Source organism: Saimiri boliviensis, chromosome 12, assembly GCF_048565385.1.
Source record: "Saimiri boliviensis isolate mSaiBol1 chromosome 12, mSaiBol1.pri, whole genome shotgun sequence".
Classification (NCBI taxonomy): domain Eukaryota; kingdom Metazoa; phylum Chordata; class Mammalia; order Primates; family Cebidae; genus Saimiri; species Saimiri boliviensis.
In genome coordinates this window covers 88,063,865-88,084,567 of record NC_133460.1, presented here as the reverse complement: position 1 = coordinate 88,084,567, position 20,703 = coordinate 88,063,865, and the positions used below count along the sequence as shown (strand labels likewise).

The 20,703-nt window shown below is 46.7% G+C and overlaps 1 protein-coding gene and 1 non-coding gene across 4 annotated transcripts in view; both read right to left on the bottom strand.

The window, feature by feature from the left end:
• PDCD11 (programmed cell death 11) overlaps positions 1 to 20,703 on the bottom strand; it is a 60,469-nt gene that overhangs the window by 24,546 nt on the left and 15,220 nt on the right. For all 3 annotated transcript variants that reach the window (XM_039465132.2, XM_074382808.1, XM_074382809.1), the window contains 14 exons: positions 20,271 to 20,378; positions 16,508 to 16,714; positions 15,740 to 15,864; positions 15,504 to 15,564; positions 14,694 to 14,840; positions 12,755 to 13,006; positions 10,754 to 10,894; positions 10,041 to 10,235; positions 8,623 to 8,793; positions 6,635 to 6,854; positions 5,133 to 5,282; positions 4,608 to 4,723; positions 1,903 to 2,444; positions 357 to 419 (listed from right to left, as the gene is read on the bottom strand). In XM_039465132.2, coding sequence (XP_039321066.2) covers positions 357 to 419; positions 1,903 to 2,444; positions 4,608 to 4,723; positions 5,133 to 5,282; positions 6,635 to 6,854; positions 8,623 to 8,793; positions 10,041 to 10,235; positions 10,754 to 10,894; positions 12,755 to 13,006; positions 14,694 to 14,840; positions 15,504 to 15,564; positions 15,740 to 15,864; positions 16,508 to 16,714; positions 20,271 to 20,378 — 2,498 coding nt within the window. The remainder of the gene's footprint in view (positions 1 to 356; positions 420 to 1,902; positions 2,445 to 4,607; positions 4,724 to 5,132; positions 5,283 to 6,634; positions 6,855 to 8,622; positions 8,794 to 10,040; positions 10,236 to 10,753; positions 10,895 to 12,754; positions 13,007 to 14,693; positions 14,841 to 15,503; positions 15,565 to 15,739; positions 15,865 to 16,507; positions 16,715 to 20,270; positions 20,379 to 20,703) is intronic.
• LOC120362606 (U6 spliceosomal RNA) lies at positions 839 to 945 on the bottom strand. The gene has a single exon (XR_005578459.1). It is a non-coding gene; the product is annotated as a U6 spliceosomal RNA (small nuclear RNA).

Sequence of the window (20,703 nt, the reverse complement as noted above, 5' to 3'; positions counted from 1 at the left end):
CAGGTTGAAACAACAAGTATTCTTGGATACATGTTGCTTATTTAGGGAATTACTGCATTATAGGAAATTGGACTAAGAGTAAAAAATGTTTCTTTCTGTGACATGCTGACAAACAGAATTGCAACCAGGCTTTAAATTGATACTTTGAAACCTGTACACAGCTTTTGCATTAATTTTCATAGGATCCCTCTAGTCCTAGGAGAACCAAATATCCCCACTAGAAAAACAAGAAAACTTGGACAGAGAAAGAGAAAAATAAAACCTAACACTGGCAAAATCAAAATTCAAACTCAGGATTCCTAATTCCAAAGCCCGTTGCTCTTTCCATAATACAGTGCTGCTAACGTCCCCCTCACCTTGGCCGAACACTCAGCTCCGGGACGGTTCGAACAAATCTGGGGTGACTTATTGGGAGAAACCTGGAGAAACAAATAAGCTGAATCATTTCTCTTCATCTCTACACAGTAATCTCTCTCTACTCTCCACCAAACCAAGCTTACAAAAGCACCCTGTTCTACTGTCACACACCACTGAAGACAGATGTGTGAGGCTGAGGGTTTTCATTCCCAGCCTTTGCAGTTAATGGTAAGGAGCAGGCTCATCGAATCTTTTTTTTTTTTTTCTCAGACAAGGTGTCACTGTCACCCAAGCTGGAATGCAGTGGCACAATCATGGCTCACTGCAGCCTCAACCTCCTAGGCTCAAGCAATCCTCCTAGCACAGCCTCCCAAGTAGCTAGGACTACAGGTGTATGCCATCATTCCTGGCTAATTTTTGTATTTTTAGTAGGGAATTTTCCTTACAGTCTATATGCTCCAATTCTTTTTTTTTTTTTTTTTTAAATATGGAACGCTTCACGAATTTGCATGTCATCCTTGCGCAGGGGCCATGCTAATCTTCTCTGTATCGTTCCAATTTTAGTATATGTGCTGCCGAAGCGAGCACTTTTTTTTTTTTTTTTTTTTGAGACGGAGTTTTGCCCTTGTTACCCAGGCTGGAGTGCAATGGCGCGATCTCGGCTCACCGCAACCTCCGCCTCCTGGGCTCAGGCAATTCTCCTGCCTCAGCCTCCTGAGTAGCTGGGATTACAGGCACGCACCACCATGCCCAGCTAATTTTTTGTATTTTTGGTAGAGACGGGGTTTCACCATGTTGACTAGGATGGTCTCGATCTCTCGACCTCGTGATCCACCCGCCTCAGCCTCCCAAAGTGCTGGGATTACAGGCTTGAGCCACCGCGCCCGGCTATATACTCCAATTCTTTTGTTCTAAATATAAGGAAACTGAGGTCTTATTTAGTTAGAGGATAAATGATTTACTGAAGACCCCACAGTTAGCTACTGAAAATAATATGCCAATTATTGGCCAGACTTTGAATTCTTTTTTTGCTGTTCTTGTTACAGCAAGAATTTCTGCTACAGTAACATGTGGCAACTAGATTTAAAGTAAATGAGTATAATTGAAGGTGGAAATGGATTATGACAACTGCAGATGTATACAGCGCAGTAACTGAGGCAGGCAACCCACTAGGCACGGAACAGACTATGCGTTCTCTCTTTCAGTCTTCACAATGGCCCTAGCCCTACAAGGTACTCACTACCATGACTCTCACTTTACAAATCAAGACAATAAAATCTGGAGTTACGTAGCTACTGCCACATGGTCACAGTTAATCCAGGATTCAAACCCGGGTCTGACTCCAAACCCATGTTCTTAACAATCACATCATATATTCCATTTTTTTTTTTAATCATGCAAAAGAATTCTTTGGTGAATGCCTTTTGTTAACTAAAAGACAATCTGACTTAGACGCAAGTTTCTGGAGCTCATCTACTTTCCCACTCCTCCCACAGCCACAGCAATCTCCCCTCAAAGCCAGCCCACCCCGCAGAGCCTCCATACTTGAATGTCTTCATGTCTCGCCCGCCAATCACTCGGGCAGTAACCGTCTTCCCAACCTTCAGCTTGGTAGTAGGAGAGGTGCCCTCTGGAACATCATCTAGAATGTGGGAGGCATGGATGCAGCCAATGATGCCATCTTTCAGAGTCACAACTACATGGGTGGGCTTAATGGACTTCACAGTCCCTGTGACCATGTCCCCAATGGAGAGGGTGTGCTTCTTTATGGTCCCTACAGTCAGAGCTGGATCCACTTCTTCATCCTCGTCAACTGTCTCAGAGTCCTTCCGGGTCGGCCTCATGGTCCTCTTGGCAGCCGGCCCCTCCACAGCCAAAAGAAGGCCAGTCACTCCTGGCTCTGTGGTCTTGAGGGTTAGGGAGACACCCTGTCCCACCTGCAATTTCTCTGAGTCAAAGCGGAAGGTGTCGTTGAGGTGAGAGGTCAGGGAGAAAGCTACCAGGTGGCCAGTCGCTACCAAGGAGGCAATGGCAAAGGACTTCTCCAAGTGCTGCACAATTGCCTGGTGTTCGCTGCCTTTCCTCAGCTACAAGAAAGAAAAGCCATCATCCCTGCTTTCCTTACACAGCATGGTCACTCATTCATGGCCCCACTGGGCAAGGTATGGCTAAGGAGACCTTCTGGGGTCCCAAGGCTAGGGAACTCAAGGCTGGTCTGAGCTGGAACAGACTGGTCATCACGCCCTGGACCTAGCTTTCCTCTCCATCCTGTACACTAAACTCATGGGGCTACATCTGAATTACCTTGGCTTGGTTTTTGTTAGATCTAGCAAATCTGAATTTTCCAAGTTATTGAGATAATTCTGATGCACAGCCTTGCAACCTCTAACAGCTCTCCCAGCTTAGAGACACTGCAGTTCCTAACTCTCAGTCCTGTAGCTCCCCCGCCCTGAATTTCATCACTCTTCCACCCAAGCAATGAATAGATCATTACTGAGAGCTTATTGTGTGCAGGGCACCTAGCCTCTCTTTCCTCAGAATCCAAATTGTGTTCATGCTCTCGTACGCCCAAGCTTCATTTAGGTTATAAAATGGTACAGGGTCCTGCCAGAAAATTGAATGAGTTATTAGTACTGCTTTCTATTCTCTGTCTTTCCTAAACTCTTAACATTGTCAGCAACTAGAAATTAAGGATTATATCTATACTGTACCGTACTCTATGCAACCAGGTGCCTAATAAGTGCTTTAGACAGTAACCAAATATATTCATCACCCAGAGAAAATACTAATTTTGAGATTTCCCTCAAACCCATTCTTATGTCACACAAATGTCCAGAAGGCAAGACAGGTCAGACTATAGATGCATAGCCTGGAGGTCTGAACTGCCCGCAGACATGCGATTTGACTCATATGATGTTTTTAAAAAAATAAGTTTCCGGTTGGGCACAGTGGCTCACGCCTGTAATCCCAGTACTTTGGGAAACCGAGGCAAGTGAATCACAAGGTCAGGAGTTTGAGACCAGCCTGGCCAAGATGGTGAAACCCCGTCTCTACTAAAAATACAAAAATTAGCTGGACATGGTGGCAGGCGTCTGTAATCCCAGCTACTCAGGAGGCTGTGGCAGAGAAATCGCTTGAACCTGGGAGATGGAGGTTGCAGTGAGCCGAGACGGTGCCACTGCACACTGCACTCCAGCCTGAGTGACAGAGACTGTCTCAAAAAAAAAAAAAAAAGTTTCCAACATTTTCAGCTTTTATTACAAACAAAAATCCAAATTTTGCCTTGTCTTAAAAATCAAAGACTTAGCCGGCCGGGCGCGGTGGCTCAAGCCTGTAATCCCAGCACTTTGGGAGGCCGAGGCGGGTGGATCACGAGGTCAAGAGATCGAGACCATCCTGGTCAACATGGTGAAACCCCGTCTCTACCAAAAATACAAAAAATTAGCTGGGCATGGTAGCGCGTGCCTGTAATCCCAGCTACTCAGGAGGCTGAGGCAGGAGAATTGCCTGAACCCAGGAGGCAGAGGTTGCGGTGAGCCGAGATCGCGCCATTGCACTCCAGCCTGGGTAACAAGAGCGAAACTCCCTCTCATAAAAAAAAAAAAAAAAAAAAAAAAAAATCAAAGACTTAGCAGCACTAGCCCCAGATATTCCCACCTGGCAACACTGGACGGGACTGAACAGTCTCAGCCCCACGTGGGCTGGGCATGCACACTCCAGCTTGTTAGAATCCCAGGCCGGCCACTCCCTACCCACAAAGCCACCTCCACACCTGCACACTACTTGTCTGGCCCTAAAGATAGAGTGTCCATGTCATCACTTATCACTGAAACTCAAAAAAATATATATATATATTAAATGTGCACTTTATGCAAGACATACGTCCATTAAAAAAAAAAAAAAGTTTACCAAAAATTTTTTTCTTATGTTCTGCGAAGCCCAACAACTCACCTAACAACAGGTGTTGTTTACAATGCATACTCCCACCCGACTGCTTCCCTGCCCCACCTTGGTTGCTCATGAGGCTGCGATCACCCTGCAGCTCCTCTAGGCACTGACTCAAATAGAACAGAAGTCAGCACTATGAACCACACCAGAACAAGAGGTCTAAACCAGGAGTGTCCTGGATCCATCCAGGCACAGGGCTACCCTCGCTAGAGACATCTGAGTTGGAACCCTTCAACTGTAAATGTGGGGTTAAAGGGTGCCTCATGTGAAACCATGGAAATGGAAGTCAGCAGCAAGCTTACCTTTTTAGCTTTTCTATTCACCAAGTCCTGGTGAAGGGAAACATGCACTTCCAACTTCAAAAGATCAACATTTAAGATTACAACCTTCTTTTTCTGCCCAGATTCCACCTCCTGTCCTGCAGTGCAGAACCAAACACAGCGTGATTATCCTTCTGGAGCAGGGTGAAGGGAGAGCAGTACCTCTCACATGCAGGCGCTACCCCTTAGATCCAAAAAAGCAAAGAGGACATATGTCCTGGGTCCATATGGGCCATAATTAGGGAAACCAAGGGTCTATCTCCTATAGTACAAGTTCAGATGGGCCTTAATTTATGTAACCTAATATACAAAAATCTAGATTTACCCAATTATAACAATTAAAGGATTCATACCTAAGCCTTTGCATTCACACAAGATAGGCATGCCAAAAATCTCTTCTGAATCAACTCATCTACTCTATGTATTTAGAAATTCTATATCCAAAAGAGGGGGCAATGGGCAAAGGGTCCTCCCACTAACCAAAATAGGTAAGACAGACGCACTCACCCCCACGATGGTATCTGCTGGCTCTCAGGACCAGGTTGGGCACTGGGCCCCCACTGAATACCACTGAGCCATCTTCCAACACCTCCTGCACAACTAGGTCAAGGAACATTCCTGGGGTCATCTCAGCCAGCGTCTGGATCAACACAGAATCTGCCCCAGAGACCCAAAGGAAACACGATTAGTACCATAAAACAACAGTCTCACTGTTCTCCTCAGGCAGTGTGCTGTCACCGCAGAGGACAGGGGAACACTGGAACCACTGACAAGGTAAAATCACTTTTTGCAAAAATGTTCAGTATCCATGAAAACTCTTGTCACAGGCAGACAGACCTAAGCCCCTTGCTAATCCTACCTGACCATAATTCATGGAAGTAGCCAACAAATACCAGGGAGACAGGCTTTCCTTTGGTCTCTGGATAGTCACTGTTCCCTTTCAAGCCTCCTAATATGAAAGTCCACTAAAGTTACTACAACCCCACACAATGGTTCAGTCTAAGAGGGTCAGAATAATAACCCCTCCCAAAGCTTAGTAGGTCCCAGTGCCATTTCATCTGCTGAATAAAGGAATGAAAGGTGAAAAGGCAAGTGAATTCACACAAATGCAAACATGAAGCCACAAAACTAAGAAATTTTGACAGTGGGAACAAGGGGACATCTAGGATGCTCTTAAAGGGGTATAATATAAAGATTTATTGAGCTGCTGCACACTTAATAACTGTGCACTTTGGCCAGGCACAGTGGCTGACATCTATAATCTCAGCATTTTGGGAGGCTGAGGTGGGTGGATCACTTGAGGTCAGGCGTTCGAGACCAGCCTGGCCAACATGGCAAAACCCTGTCTCCACTAAAAATGCAAAAATTAGCCAGGCATGGTGGCAAGTGCCTACAATTCCAGCTACTTGGGAGGCTGAGAAAGGACAATTGCTTGAACCTGGGAGGCAGAAGTTGCAGTGAGCCAAGATGGCACCACTGCACTCCAGCCTGGGCAACAGAGGAAGACTTTGTCTCAAAAAAAATAAATAAATAATTTTTAAAAACTGTGTGCACTTCATGCAGGACATACTTCCATTAAAAAAAAGTTTACCTGGCCGGGCGCGGTGGCTCAAGCCTGTAATCCCAGCACTTTGGGAGGTCGAAGCAGGTGGATCACGAGGTCAAGAGATTGAGACCATCCTGATCAACATGGTGAAACCCCGTCTCTACTAAAAATACAAAAAATTAGCTGGGCATGGTGGCATATGCCTGTAATCCCAGCTACTCAGGAGGCTGAGGCAGGAGAATTGCCTGAACCCAGGAGGCGGAGGTTGCGGTGAGCCGAGATCGCGCCATTGCACACCAGCCTGGGTAACAAGAGCGAAACTCCGTCTCAAAAAAAAAAAAAAAGTTTACCGAAATTTTTTTTCTTATGTTCTGAGAAGCCCAACAACTCACCTAACAACAGGTGTCATTTACAATGCATATCCCCACCCCTGACCGCCTCCCCTGCCCCACAGGTGCCCCACCTCGGTTGCTCATGAGGCTGCGCACACCCTGCAGCTCCTCCAGGCACTGACTGAGGAGAAGGAGGCTAGTGGTGGCTAAGTCTCCCAGACCACAATCTGACAGCCGCAGCGACAGCAGCATCCGCTGCTTCTCCTCATCCACATTGGTCACCTTTGCCACCACTGTCTGACCCTCAACAAAGTGGTCACTTGTGGAGGTCACAAATTTGTCACTCATGATCTGAAAAGAACAGGAAGGAGATGAGGAGAGGAAAGGTCTTCATTAAGACAACCCACTTGATGTGCCTAGACAGGGGTAAGTGAGTGGGGGGGAAAATGGGACCCAGGAGGCTCTCCCGAGCCCTCTTTGAGGACAGCTCTACTCCCCTTCCATAAAAACAGAGACTCTGGGAGAGGGCATCCAGTCAAGATGGCACATTCATGGCAAGCCAGGCAGACACCAGAGCTGTCCTCACCCCTAACACTGCACAGCAACCCTCTGCCCCTCACTAGGCTTGTTTCTGAGGCCCTCCCCTCTGCTCCCATTTAAAAAACTTTTCTGGCAGGGAATACAAATGAGATTTTCCCAGGCAAAACACCAGGGAGACAGGCGTACAGAGGGGAAGAAATACTGATGAATGATCTGGGGCAGCAATCAGCTGTACACCATTTGCTCAGCTGCCTTCCATGACTTTGTTGAGTCCCATCCCCACTCTAGGCCTCAGCTGATGCAGCACACACACCAGGAGGTTCTGCTAGGGGACTGCTGGGATTGTTCCCATCTGACAAGTACAGGACTCAATGACATGGGGGTGGGGGACAGTAATTTCAAGGACATTCTGGTCCCTTAACACCTCAAAAACCTCAGAAGTCTGCAAAACCTGTACTCAGCAGCTCAGGATGATCAACTTCCCTGTCTAAATGTGCTGAGAGAATAAAAACAAGTGCAGTCATCTTCACACTGGAGACTAAAGCCTTCAGAGCCACTGCCCACCTGCACAATGTGGAATGTGGAGTGGGAAAGGTGTCCCTTCCTCCAGACCAGGCATCCCCAAACTTTTTACACAGGGGGTCAGTTCACTGTCCCTCAGACCATTGGAGGGCCGCCACATACTGTGCTCCTCTCACTGACCACCAGTGAAAGAGGTGCCCCTTCCTAAAGTGCGGCGGGGGGCCGGATAAATGGTCTCAGGGGGCCGCATGCAGCCTGCGGGCCGTAGTTTGGGGACGCCTGCTCCAGACGATCACACAGCTAAGCAAGAGGAACATGGACCAAAAGCTCAGCTCCACTCACCCCTCCCAGGTGACTTTATGTCACACAAACTTTAAGTGGTACCCCTGAAAATCTTTCAGAGGAGTAAAGTATCCTTGGCCGGGTGTGGTGGCTCACACCTATAATCCCGGCACTTTGGGAGGCCAAGGCCGGTGGATTACTTGAGGCCAGGAGTTCAAGACCAGCCTGGGCAACATGGTAAAATCCTGTCTCTACTATTCAAAAAAAAAGCTGGTCATGGTGGTGGGCACCTGTAATCCCAGCTACTTGGAAGGCAGGAGAATCAATTGAACCCAGGAGATGGAGGTTCAAGTGAGCAGAGATCACACCACTGCACTCCAGCCTGGGCAAAAATGCCAGGTGTGGTGGCTCACACCTGTAATTCCAGCACTTTGGGAGGCCGGGGCAGGCAGATCACGAGGTCAGGAGATCGAGACCATCCTGGTTAACATGCTGAAACCCTGTCTCTAGTAAAAATATAAAAATTCACTGGGGCGTGGTGGCATGCGCCTATAGTCCCAGCTACTCAGAAGGCTGAGGCAGGAGAATTGCTTAAACCTGGGATGTCGAAGTTGCAGTGAGCCAAGATCGTACCACTACCCTCCAGCCTAGGTGACAGAGCAAGACTCTGTCTCAAAAAAAAAAGTAAAGTATCCTACTCCTCCCCGCCCACCGACCCTCAGGTTCTGTGACCTCATGTCTCTCCTCAAGCCCTTGCACATGGAACTAAACTTACAGCTTTTGGGGCAAGTCCACTAAGACCTGAGGGGAACTGGATGAACACGCCATAGTCCTTGATGCTCTTCACGAAACCGACGAGCAACATTCCAGGATGGATTTCTGAGAAGTTCTTGGGATCCTGACCACCTTCTACTGCGGAGACCAAAGCCGGCTTCCTGCAAAGAAGCTAGTGGTACTTCATCAAGGAATGTTCCAGAAAGGGCAGATGAAATGTCTATCTCTCCCATCTCCTTTCTCCATAGAGAAAGGCAGAACTGCAGGCTGACCCTCTGCTCCTACAGCGATTCTCTAACTGTGCAGACCAGCAGTATCAACGTCACCTGAAACATGGGATAAATGCAAGTTCTCAAGCACCACTCAGATCTATTGAATTAATAACTCTGGTGTGTCCCGGCCATCTGCATGGCCCAACTGCACACTACAGCTGAGAATCATGGTTTTACTCCATTCCCAATTCATTCATCTATACATTATGAGAGGGATAGCTCTCATAAAAAAAAGGGATAGCTAGCCAGGCGCGGTGGCTCAAGCCTGTAATCCCAGCACTTTGGGAGGCTGAGGCGGGTGGATCATGAGGTCAAAAGATCGAGACCATCCTGGTCAACATGGTGAAACCCCGTCTCTACTAAAAATACAAAAAAAAATTAGCTGGGCATGGTGGCGCGTGCCTGTAATCCCAGCTACTCAGGAGGTTGAGGCAGGAGAATTGCCTGAAACCGGGAGGCGGAGGTTGCGGTGAGCCGAGATCGCGCCATTGCGCTCCAGTCTGGGTAACAAGAGCGAAACTCCGTCTCAAAAAAAAAAAAAAAAAAAAAGGGATAGCTCATCCCCTTGGTCTGGCAGCTGGATCCACCATTACACAATCCTCCACTGCCCACTCTTCACATTGAACTCATTTTCCCTCCTCTGCCGATTTTTACTCCAAGGAGAATGAACTTTACATTCTGTGAGAAGAGGCTCCTTCAAAGCACTCATGCTAAGACCACAGGGAATATTCCTGAGCCTACAGCCAAGAGGGAAGAAGGCATAGGGGAAAAAAAGAGGGAAGGAGGACAGAAGCCACGTTAGTAATTGTTCTAACCCAAGGGGCAAGCACTAAATGCCCCAAGGAAACTAGATATGCTCCTGAGCACTCAAGTGGGCCTCCTCTCCAGCCCCCAAGAGTCCCCCTCTCTGCGACCTTTCAGGCTACTCCACCCTGACCACCAGCATCTGCTGGCAGCACTTACTCAGGCCTGCTCTTACTTACCACAGCACAGGCTTCATCATTGGTTTGATTTTGTGGAGGTATTTCTGAGGTCAAATAGCTGTCTTTTCCCCCATGGAGTTTCTAACTAATTTCCCCAGAATTTCCCACCCAAGTGCCCATGGCCCCCCACCTTCCTCTGCTCCACAGACACCAGTCAAGGATACAATATGCCCTTCACTCTGGCTCAGACACAGGACTCGGTGAAGGGTGTCACCTGCCTGGAGCCAATGATGTAACAGTGGGCCGTTGGTAACGTGGTCCGACAGATGAGACGTGGGGAGGAAAGCACAGGTATTGTGGGGCAGGACAGCCACCTCCAGCCCATCTTTGGTCTTCTCTAAAACCTTCACATCTACCAACTACCCAGAGAAGAGAAACACAAAAATAGCACTTGTGAGCCGAGAACAACCTGGTCTGGATCACGGAGGGCTCCAAGGCATCAAACTTAGCACCAAGGATCACTAAGAGGAAGAAAGCTGTTTCTTCCAAACCCCACCCACCACCCCAACCACCCAGCATGCATGCAGGTGCACATGCACCAGGACTCGTGTGAGCCCATCGCAACTCTTCTCTCAAGTCCCTCCACGAAGCCCAAGGAAAGCCAGAACTGCAGGCTGGCACTAGAGACTTGAGAGGAAAGAGGACAGCAGCCCACTGCTGAAAAGCCCTACCATAACAGGACTTTCATGACAGCTTCCGTTTGTTCTGGCACACAGGAAAGAACGTATATGAGGTCCTCTCTCAAGAACCCCTCTAGCGCCAAAATCTTATCTAACTGCCTCTGTCTTTCGGCTTCATGGGTTCCAATACACCAGGTGTTAGTGGTACCCTGCTGTCACTCTAATGTAAAACAGCTTGTCCAGAAAAGTCCAGGTACCTGCCCAACATTAATGGCTTTTCCTTTCTTCTGATTGTGTCCTGCAGGCTCTTTCTTTGGTTCTGGATCACGCAACAGCTTGAAGGATAAGAGCATTCTCTCTTTGGATGGCTCACTGTTCAACACAGCAACCTTTACCACCTGGTGAAAAACCACACAGGCTTGGCCAACTCTCCCAGCAGACCTTGCAGCATGCCTTCCACTAGTGCTGCAGAGGCCTTGAGAGATCTACCAAGCCTCTGGATCAGATCAGAAGGCAGTGAAAAGAAGAAATGCACTGAGCGCTACACAATCCCCACAGGGCAGCCTTTTGGATAAAAGGAAGACATAAATAACTTGTTTTGTACAACCCAAGTCTTAAAAATTATTTTTCTGTTTGAGGTGTAGATATGCTAATTACCCTAATTTGATCATTACACATTGTAAGCATGAACTGAAATGTCATATGGTGGCCGGGTACAGTGGCTCAGGCCTGTAATTCCAGCAGTTTGAATGACCAAGGTGGGCTGATCACTTGAAGCCAGGAGTTTGAGACAAGCCTGGCCAACATGGTGAAACCCCATCTCTACTAAAAATGCAAAAATTAGCTGGGGGTGATGGCACGTGCCTATAATCCTATCTACTCAGGAGGCTGAAGTACAAGAACTGCTTGAGCCTGGGAGGAGGAGGTTGCAGTGAGCTGAGATCATGTCATTTTACTTCAGCCTGGGTGACAGAGGGAAACCCTTGTCTCAAAAAAAGTTAAAAAATTTTTAAAGGCTGGGCACGGTGGCTCAAGCCTATAATCCCAGCACTTTGGGAGGCCAAGACGGGTGGATCATAAGGTCAAGAGATCGAGACCATCCTGGTCAACAAGGTGAAACCCTGTCTCTACTAAAAATACAAAAATTAGCTGGGCATGGTGGCATGCACCTGTAGTCCCAACTACTCAGGGGGCTGAGGCAGGAGAATTGTTTGAACCCAGGAGACGGAGGTTGCGGTGAGTGGAGATCGCACCATTGCACTCCAGCCTGGGTAACAAGAGTGAAACTCCATCTCAAAAAAGAGTGAAACTCCATCTCAAAAAAAAAAAAAAAAAAAAAATTTAAAAGGCCAGATACGGTGGTTCATGCCTGTAATTCTAGCACTTTGAGAGGCCAAGGCAGGCGGATCGCGAGGTCAGGAGTTCAAGACCAGCCTGGCCAACATAGTGAAACCCCGTCTCTACTAAAAATACAAAAATTAGCTGGGCATGATGGCACGTGCCTATACTCCCAGGTACTAGGAGGCTGAGACAGGAGAATCACTTGAACCTGGGAGGTAGAAGTTGCAATAAATGAGCAAGGCCATTGCACTCCAGCCACTTGAGTGACAGAGGAAAACTCTGTCTCAAAAAAAAAAAAAAAAAAAAAAGAAATATCACTGTATACCCCATAAATATGTATAATTATTATGTATCTGTTTAAAGCAGGCGTCCCCAAACTTTTTACACAGGGGGCCAGTTCACTGTCCCTCAGACCGTTGGAGGGCCGCCACATACTGTACTTGTCTCACTGACCACCAATGAAAGAGGTGCCCCTTCCTGAAGCGCGGCGGGGGGCCGGATAAATGGCCTCAGGGGGCCGCATGCGGCCCGCAGGCCGTAGTTTGGGGACGCCTGGTTTAAAGTAATAAAAAAATTTTTCCTAGTGATATCGAGACTCACTAGTTTTACAGCACTGCCCCCGTGTGGTGACAGTGGCCTCACAATTTCTGACAAGAGAGGCACGAGTTTATTACAGGTAAAGACCGACCTCTTCCACGCATGCCTGAGATCTATCAGCTTGCCAGCTTCTGCTGAACCCCCCTGAGACTTCCTCTCTGTTCTGTTCCCCATCTCCTCCATTCAGCGGGCTCACACCCACTGCCCCATGTGCTCTCCTCCTCAACCTCTTAAAGACAGCCCCCCTACTTACTGTTTCTTCATATTTGTGTTTGTGGGGTCACCAAGGGTAGACGGGACCTGTTTAGCGGAAGGATTACCTGGCCAGTGTAAAAAACTCTCTCTGGGTCAGGGATATACTCAGTACTGAGCTCATGCTTGGGCACCAGTCCCTGCACATCACTGTAGAACTTCACAATGCAGCCATAGTCCTTGACCCTGATGATGAAGCCATGTGTCTGCAGACCAGGCTTGGCATCGGCATAGCAGGTAATGGCAGGTAGTTTGGACTCAACCAGGGTTTTCTTCAGGGTCATCATCAGCTTCTTGGCTTCAGGGTCACAAAGCAAAACCTAGGGGAGAGACATAGGCTATCATCAAGATATCTGTTATGAGAGCCACTGAGCTGGTCTTGGCAACCTCTTAAACCCAAAGGCCATGGGGCCATTCTCCAAGAACCTGCTATAGCTTTTCCTCTAATCATCTTAGCTGCAGATTCTTCCTGCTTCCTGCTGTATGAGGAAGCATACAAATCACTATTTCAAATGTAATTCCTGGAGCATACAAGCTACGATTTCAAATGGAATTCCTCCCATAAATTACTGTAAAACTACCCACTCCTGGGCCAGGTGCGGTGGCTCACGCCTGTAATCCCAGCACTTTGGGAAGCCAAGGTGGGAGGATCATGAGGTCAACAGATTGAGACCATCCTGGTCAACAGGGTGAAACCCTGTCTCTACTAAAAATACAAAAAATCATCTGGGCATGGTGGTGCATGCCTGTAATCCCAGCTACTCAGGAGGCTGAGGCAGGAGAATTGCCTGAGCCCAGGAGGCGGGGGTTGCGGTGAGCCGAGATCGCACCATTGCACTCCAGCCTGGGTAACAAGAGTGAAACTCAGTCTCAAAAAAAAAAAAACTACCCACTCCTGATCATGAAGCAACACTCATTATCTTACAGCACTTCTATAGTCCTGGTTATACTAACTTCTATACCATCTTAGCTCCTTTCTAGCGGGCTTTGCATCTAGTCTAACAGAACCAATGATGAACCAATTTACCACCTTAGTACTGCTGTTAATTCGCTATGAAATAAGATGAAGATGCAACTGTCTTTCACTCCTCAGAAGGTCATCTTCTTAAAGACAGAAAAACCTTATTTTAACCCTTGACCTCACTACTGTAAAATTTTGCACCAATGGGCAATCATTACCTCTACTGAGTCAACAATGATGAGATAATATGCATACAGGAAAATCTAACACGCTGAGTCCTACAGAGCGCAGGCTTCCCATGAAGCACTCTGTGTGCCTCATCATGTTGAATCTTCACAACCCTATGAAGCTTTCCTTGGGATTCGAGCCTTTGTCATAAATCCCCCATGTTTTGGCAGCTTTGCCAGGGCTATTTCTGTGCCTGGAACATACCCTTTGTTCTCCCCAATCTTCCAAATCCTACCTATCCTTTCTGGTGCAAAATCCACCTCTGCCAGAAATCTAGAAAACTTTATTGTCATACAGAGCTGAATTCGAAAACTGATGCTGCGACTTATTGGTTGTGTGACTCTGAGCAAGATAGTTGGCTTTCCTAAGCTTTAATTTCCCCACCTGCAAAATTAATATTACTTAATTGTTAGTACTGTTTCAAGGATTAAATGAAATAATCCATGTCACATACCTAGTATAGTAACTGGCACAGAATACCTGTTAGTGGCAGTCGCTATTGATAACATCAATGATTCTGGCTGCTCCAACCCACCCTTGTCTTCTCTTTCTCAGGTGTGACCAGAGCACACAACCTGCACCAAGCCACACGGCTAAAGGTCACATGCTGGCTTGCTCTCTCTTCATGTATGAATATTTTAACTCCCAATCATACTACACAAAACAGGGACTCACTTTTCTCTTCCCAATGCCAGGTACAGCACTAGACACACTGCAGACATTACACACTCACCTTGTGGGAAAAGGCAGAAACTTCAGCTGAGACCTGCTCTCTTCCCATCCAGCCAAACCCCCAAGAGACCCTTCAGAAGGCTCACCCGGCACTTGACTTCATCCCCGATGTGGTACTTCTTCTCTGGATTCTTCATCAGGATGTCAGCCAGGTGCATGGGAGGTACCAGGCCCCTCATCTGTTCGCCCACTTTCACCAGCATCCCATATGGCTTTATGGTTAGCACTGTGCCCTAGAGAGTCCACAGACAAGCTGCCATGATGTCTCAAGAATGGCCCTTCCCCCACCTCTTACAACAAAGCATGCCACACCTCTTGTTCCCAGCCACCTTCCTGGGTTAACTGTGCCTGTTATTCCAGATGGCACAGGGTGAAGCACACACCTCACTAAGCTGGATTATGTCATCAGCTTTATTTATGGGAGCCTTTGTATCTTTCTGTGTGAGCATGTGCTTTCTGTGTGCCTTAAAATATCCCAAAGGAAGGGACTATGTTGAGGTCTCCTAAGGAACAAACTCTACATATAAAGGGAGCTGCTCAATTAGAGCCAAATGGTTGGAGAGGACAGGTAACTGGAACTGGCTTGTCACTAATACCCCACGTAGCAATTATCACAGGACTAACTTTTGACCTGGTCTAATAATCACCATCAAATCCCAAATCCCAGGATTTATGATCTACTGCCTTTGTGTAGTTGGGTGGTGCTAGTAAGACCTTATCTGCAAATTAATTACAAGTTACCCAAAGAAAGAGAAAGAAATTCTAGTCAGTAGGCAGAGGCAAGCAACACGACTTTCAATGTGTACACATGAGGACTAATGAGTTGACAGTCACCTGAATTTCACTAAAGAATGCCTGAAGGTGAGGGAGTACCTAATTACATGCTGAGATCTTACCTTTACCACTGCCCCAGGTTTGATGTCATGATATCTAAGGTACTGAGCTTCAATAATAGACCTAGGACAAGGAGAAAACACAGAATTAAATAAACTAGGGCAGAGGTTACCTAAAATTCAGGGCTACCACAGTCACACTGGCAAGAAAGAAATCCCTCACCAAGCACAGGAAAAACAGAATATGCACACGTACAGGTGCACATCTTTACACCCCCACTTGTTAATGACAGACTTACGTTCGTAGAGAGAGCAAGGCCAGCTCATCCATTTGGCTGTAGTCAATAATTCTACACTTGTGAGTGTTCCCCGGCTTGAAGGCCTCGGGACTGAAGACGTTCTTAGAATCAGAGAGATGGCTGAGCTGCAAAGTACCAAGTGATTGAGGACAAGCCAGAGACAACAGGTCTGAGCCAATGAGACCTTATATCCCATAGAAAGGACTCAACAACACTTATCATGTACCATAAAACCAGTACTTCGAGAGCCTGGTTAATTCTTCACACTAAAAAATTCCTCTTTACCATCCCAGAATCTCAGTAAGGTCAAAGAAAGTCAGATCACAGCTCAGTCAACTGTGCCCAGTGCCTGTTTTTGTAAATAGAGACGGTATTGGAATACAGCCATCCTTTCCATTTACATACTGTCTATGGCTACTTTACTGCCATAACAACAGAGTGGAACAATTAAGACAGAGACCACAGGGCCCACAGCCTAAAATATTTATGATCTAGCCCTTTAAGAAAAACTCTGCCGGGCCCTGGTCTGGATCCTAACTCATCCTTACACTTAACCACTAACCAGCTATCAAAATATGGCAAGCTGGTTCTAAGGCATCCTAACACAATCAACAGACATTGTTCCAATTACTATGAACAGGAATTAGAACTGCAATATCCAAAAATTTTAAACTAGCACCAAAGGATTTAAGAAGCAGAAATGGCTCCCTGTGCTCCAAAAGTCCATCCAGTCGTAAGATCCCTGACTAAACAAAGAAGCCTCCTTACCCGGGCATAGGCCAGAACCCCATCCTTCAGCCTAAAGATGGCCCCGGCCTTTTTGAAAAAGCCATGGACAGGAACATCATTCAGCACTGCTCCAAGGTGTTGGCAAGAGAGTCGGGAGAGAGGACGTCCAGGCTGTAGGAAGATGGGGCGCAGGCTCATGCGCACAACTCTTGTTCGAGGATGGACACAGAGGATGCAGGCCTTCACCTAGACAAAGGAAGGGCAACATGAGCAGGAGACACACAGGAGTACCACAGAGCAGACCTTCCAGGCATCAGCCTCTCCACATGCTAACCAGGTATGTAAGTACTCACATCCTTAGTATGTAAGTACTCAAACTGGCTTCAGGCAGCATGCAGAAAAGCCAAAATGTCCCATAAGGACTATTTCTGACTAAATCAAAGCTTATTCAAGCGAAGTATGGTGGCTCACACTGGTAATTCCAGCACTTTGGGACACCAAAGCAGGTGGGACTCTTGAGCTCAGGAATTAAGCGACAAGCCTGGGCACATAGTAAAACCCTGTCTCAACAAAAAATACAAAAATTAGGCTGGGGGCCATGGCTCACACCTATAATCCCAGCCTTTAGGAGGCTGAGGCGGGCGGATCACTTGAGATCTGGAGTTTCAGACAGCCCAGTCAACGTGGCAAAACTTCTTCTCTAATTAAAAAAAAAAAAAATTAGGCCAGGCACAGTGGCTTACACCTGTAATCCCAACATCTTGGGAGGCCAAGGTGGGCAGATCATGAGGTTAGGAGATCGAGGCCATCCTGGCTAACATGGTCAAACCTCATTTCTACTAAAAATACAAAAAATTAGCTAGGCGTGGTGGCATGCACCTGTAATCCCAGCCACTCAGGAGGCTGAGGCAGGAGAATCACTTGAACACAGGAAGCAGAGGTTGCAGTGAGCCAAGATCACGCCACTGCACTCCAGCCTGGGCAACAGACCGAGAATCCGTCTCAAAAAAATAAATAAATAAATAAATAAAAATTAGCTGGGCATGGGAGCACATGCCTATAATTCCAGCTACTCAGGAGGCTGAGGTACAAGAATCACTTTAACTGGGGAGGCAGAGGTTGCAGTGAGCCAAGATTGTGCCACTGCACTCCAGCCTCAGTGATGAAGTGAGACTCAGTCTCAAAAAAGAAGAAAAACAAAATTAGCCAGGCATGGTGGCATGTGCCACTTTGGGGGCTGAGGCAGGAGAATCACCTGAGTGAGCCCAGGAGGTCAAGGCTGCAGTGAGTGATGATCGCACCTGCACTCCAGCCTAGGGGACAGAGTGAGACCCTATCTCAAGATAATAATAAATAGATAAATAAACATTAGCCAAAAAGTTTACTCAAGGCCAGAAAACTATACACCAGATGTCCCCTCAACACCACAGAGCTAATATATCCATAATACAACAGAAACCATGTACTGGTATCACTACATCCAAGGCGCCTCTGAAACATGCCAGAAAAAGCCTGATCTCATCACAAGATTAAAACTTGTAAAATGTTTCGACTCCTGCCGGGCGCGGTGGCTCAAGCCTGTAATCCCAGCACTTTGGGAGGCCGAGGCGGGTGGATCACGAGGTCGAGAGATCGAGACCATCCTGGTCAACATGGTGAAACCCCGTCTCTACTAAAAGTGCAAAAAATTAGCTGGGCATGGTGGCACGTGCCTGTAATCCCAGCTACTCAGGAGGCTGAGGCAGGAGAATTGCCTGAGCCCAGGAGGCGGAGGTTGCGGTGAGCCGAGATCGCGCCATTGCACTCCAGCCTGGGTAACAAGGGCGAAACTCCGTCTCAAAAAAAAAAAAAAAAAAAAAAAATGTTTCGACTCCTTACACAAATTATTATAGGGTGAAAAAAATTACTAAACAGAGGTTTAGGAAAATATTAACAGTATTATCCCTAGGTAGCAGAAAAATCCTAGTTTCACTTAAAAAAAAAATTAACAGCTGGGTTCAGTGGCTCAAGCCTGTAATCCCAGCACTTTAGGAGATCGAGGCAGGAGGCTCATTTGAGCCAAAGTGTTTGAGAATAGCCTGGGCAACCCAGCAAAACCCCATCTCTACAAAAAATTTTTAAAAATTAACTAGGCATGGTGGCATGCATCTGTAGTCCCAGCTACTCAGGAGGCTGAGGTGGGAGGATCACCTGAACCTGTGAGGTTGAGGTTGCAATTGACCGTGATCACACCATTGTACTCCACTCCGGGCAATAGTGTGTGATCTTGTCTCAAAAAAAAAAAAAAAAAAAAAGCAGACAGGCGTGGTGGCTCACACCTGTAATCTCAGCACTTTGGGAGGCCAGGGTGGGTGTATCAAGAGGTCAGGACCACCCCGGCCAAGATGGTGAAACCCCCATCTCTACTAAAAATACAAAAAAATTAGCCAGGCGTGATGATGGGCACCTGTAATCCCAGCTACCCAGGAGGCTTAGGCAGAGAATTGCTTGAACCCGGGAGGCAGAGGTTGCAGTGAGCCGAGACCACACCACTGCACTCCAGCCTAGGTGACAGAGCGAGACTCCGTCTCAAAAAAATAATAATAAGTAAATAAACTCTCTATAGCATACGTTACTATTTGAAAAAAGAAAAGAAGTCATTTTAGAATTCTTAAAAATTCTGAATAACATGTATTAGGATTTTCTTCCCAAATATCCATGTTCATTACAGAAAATTTGAATATTTAAATACAAGCAGAGCCAGGTGTTGTGGCTCATACCTGTATTCACAGCACTTTGGGAGGCCGAGGTGGGAGGACTGCTTAAGCCGAGGAGTTCAAAACCAACCTGGGCAACATGACAAGACCTTGCCTCTACAAATTTTTTTTTTGATTAGCCAGGCATCATGGCATGCACCTGTGGTCCCAACTACTCTGAGGACTGAGGTGAGAGGATCAATTGAGGCCAGGAGGTTGAAGCTGCAGTGAGCCATTTTTGGGCCACTGAACTCCAACACAGGTGACAGAGTAAGACCCTGTCTAAAAAAGAAAGAACAGAAAAATCACCCAGAGTTCATCACTATTAACACTTGATTATATAATCTTCCAGTATTTTAACCAGAGGTACTCTTTAGCATTTTTTTTCAAAATTGGATCTGTACTACTCATAGAACTTTGAAAATCACCTTTCACTATTTAAAAGTATGTTACTCTCCTACGTTATTCTTTTAAACTACTTGATAAAAACAAAAGATTAATACTACCAAAGGGAAAAAAAATCAAACTATACGGAAGACCATGAAGTAAAAACTAAAAATTGCCTTCTTTTCTAATCTGCTTCTTCTCTAATTTCAGTTAAGCCACTGGGAGTTTCTTACTTTCCTTCCTTAACACTTCTTTTTTTTTTTTTGAGATGGAGTCTTTCTCTGTCGCCTAGGCTGGAGTGCAGTGGAACAGTCTCAGCTCACTACAACTTCCGCCTCCAGGGTTCAAGTGATTCTCCTGCCTCACCCTCTTGAGTAGCTAGAACTATATATACGCACGCGCCACCACCTCCAGCTAATTTTTGTATTTTTAGTAGAGACAGGGTTTCATCACGTTGGCCAGGCTGGTCTTGAATTCCTGACCTCAAGTGCTCCGCCTCCCACAGTGTTGAGATTACAAGTGTGAGCCACTGTGCCTGGCCTCCACAACACTTTTCATTATTCCTTTCATCTCCTCTCTGCACACATGCAGTCCCAGGAGCTTCCGGTAGCTAGCTGTGACACTGAACAGCAAATAGGCCACAACTGGAATCAAGAAAATATAGGCTCAACATTTCTTACTGCCTGATTTGAGAAATATGTTCCAGCTTTCTTGGGATCCAGGTGCATAAAGTCAACCACGCCTGTGAAGAATGTGAGGAAGTTTAGCGTAAGACCAAATGGAGTCACCTAGAAACAAACAGAACAAGTTGTAAAAAAACATTTATTTGAAAGAACCAGGAATGTGAGACACTGCTCACAGTAAATACTCAATGCCTCATTATCCCTGTGTATCTCTCCTCCCCCAGCCAACTCTTATCAATCTTTTCTTGCTATAAAACTAAATGGCAGAACAATTCCCGCAGTGACTGTTTCTTTCTTTAGTAGGCTCACCTCCCTTCCAGCCTAAGAGAGGACATCAATCCCCCCTCTCTCTGGGAGTCTTCCATGGGATGGAAGGAGCTTTGTACATGCATTCTTGGGGAACTGCCAGCCTGAACAACTGGAATAGATT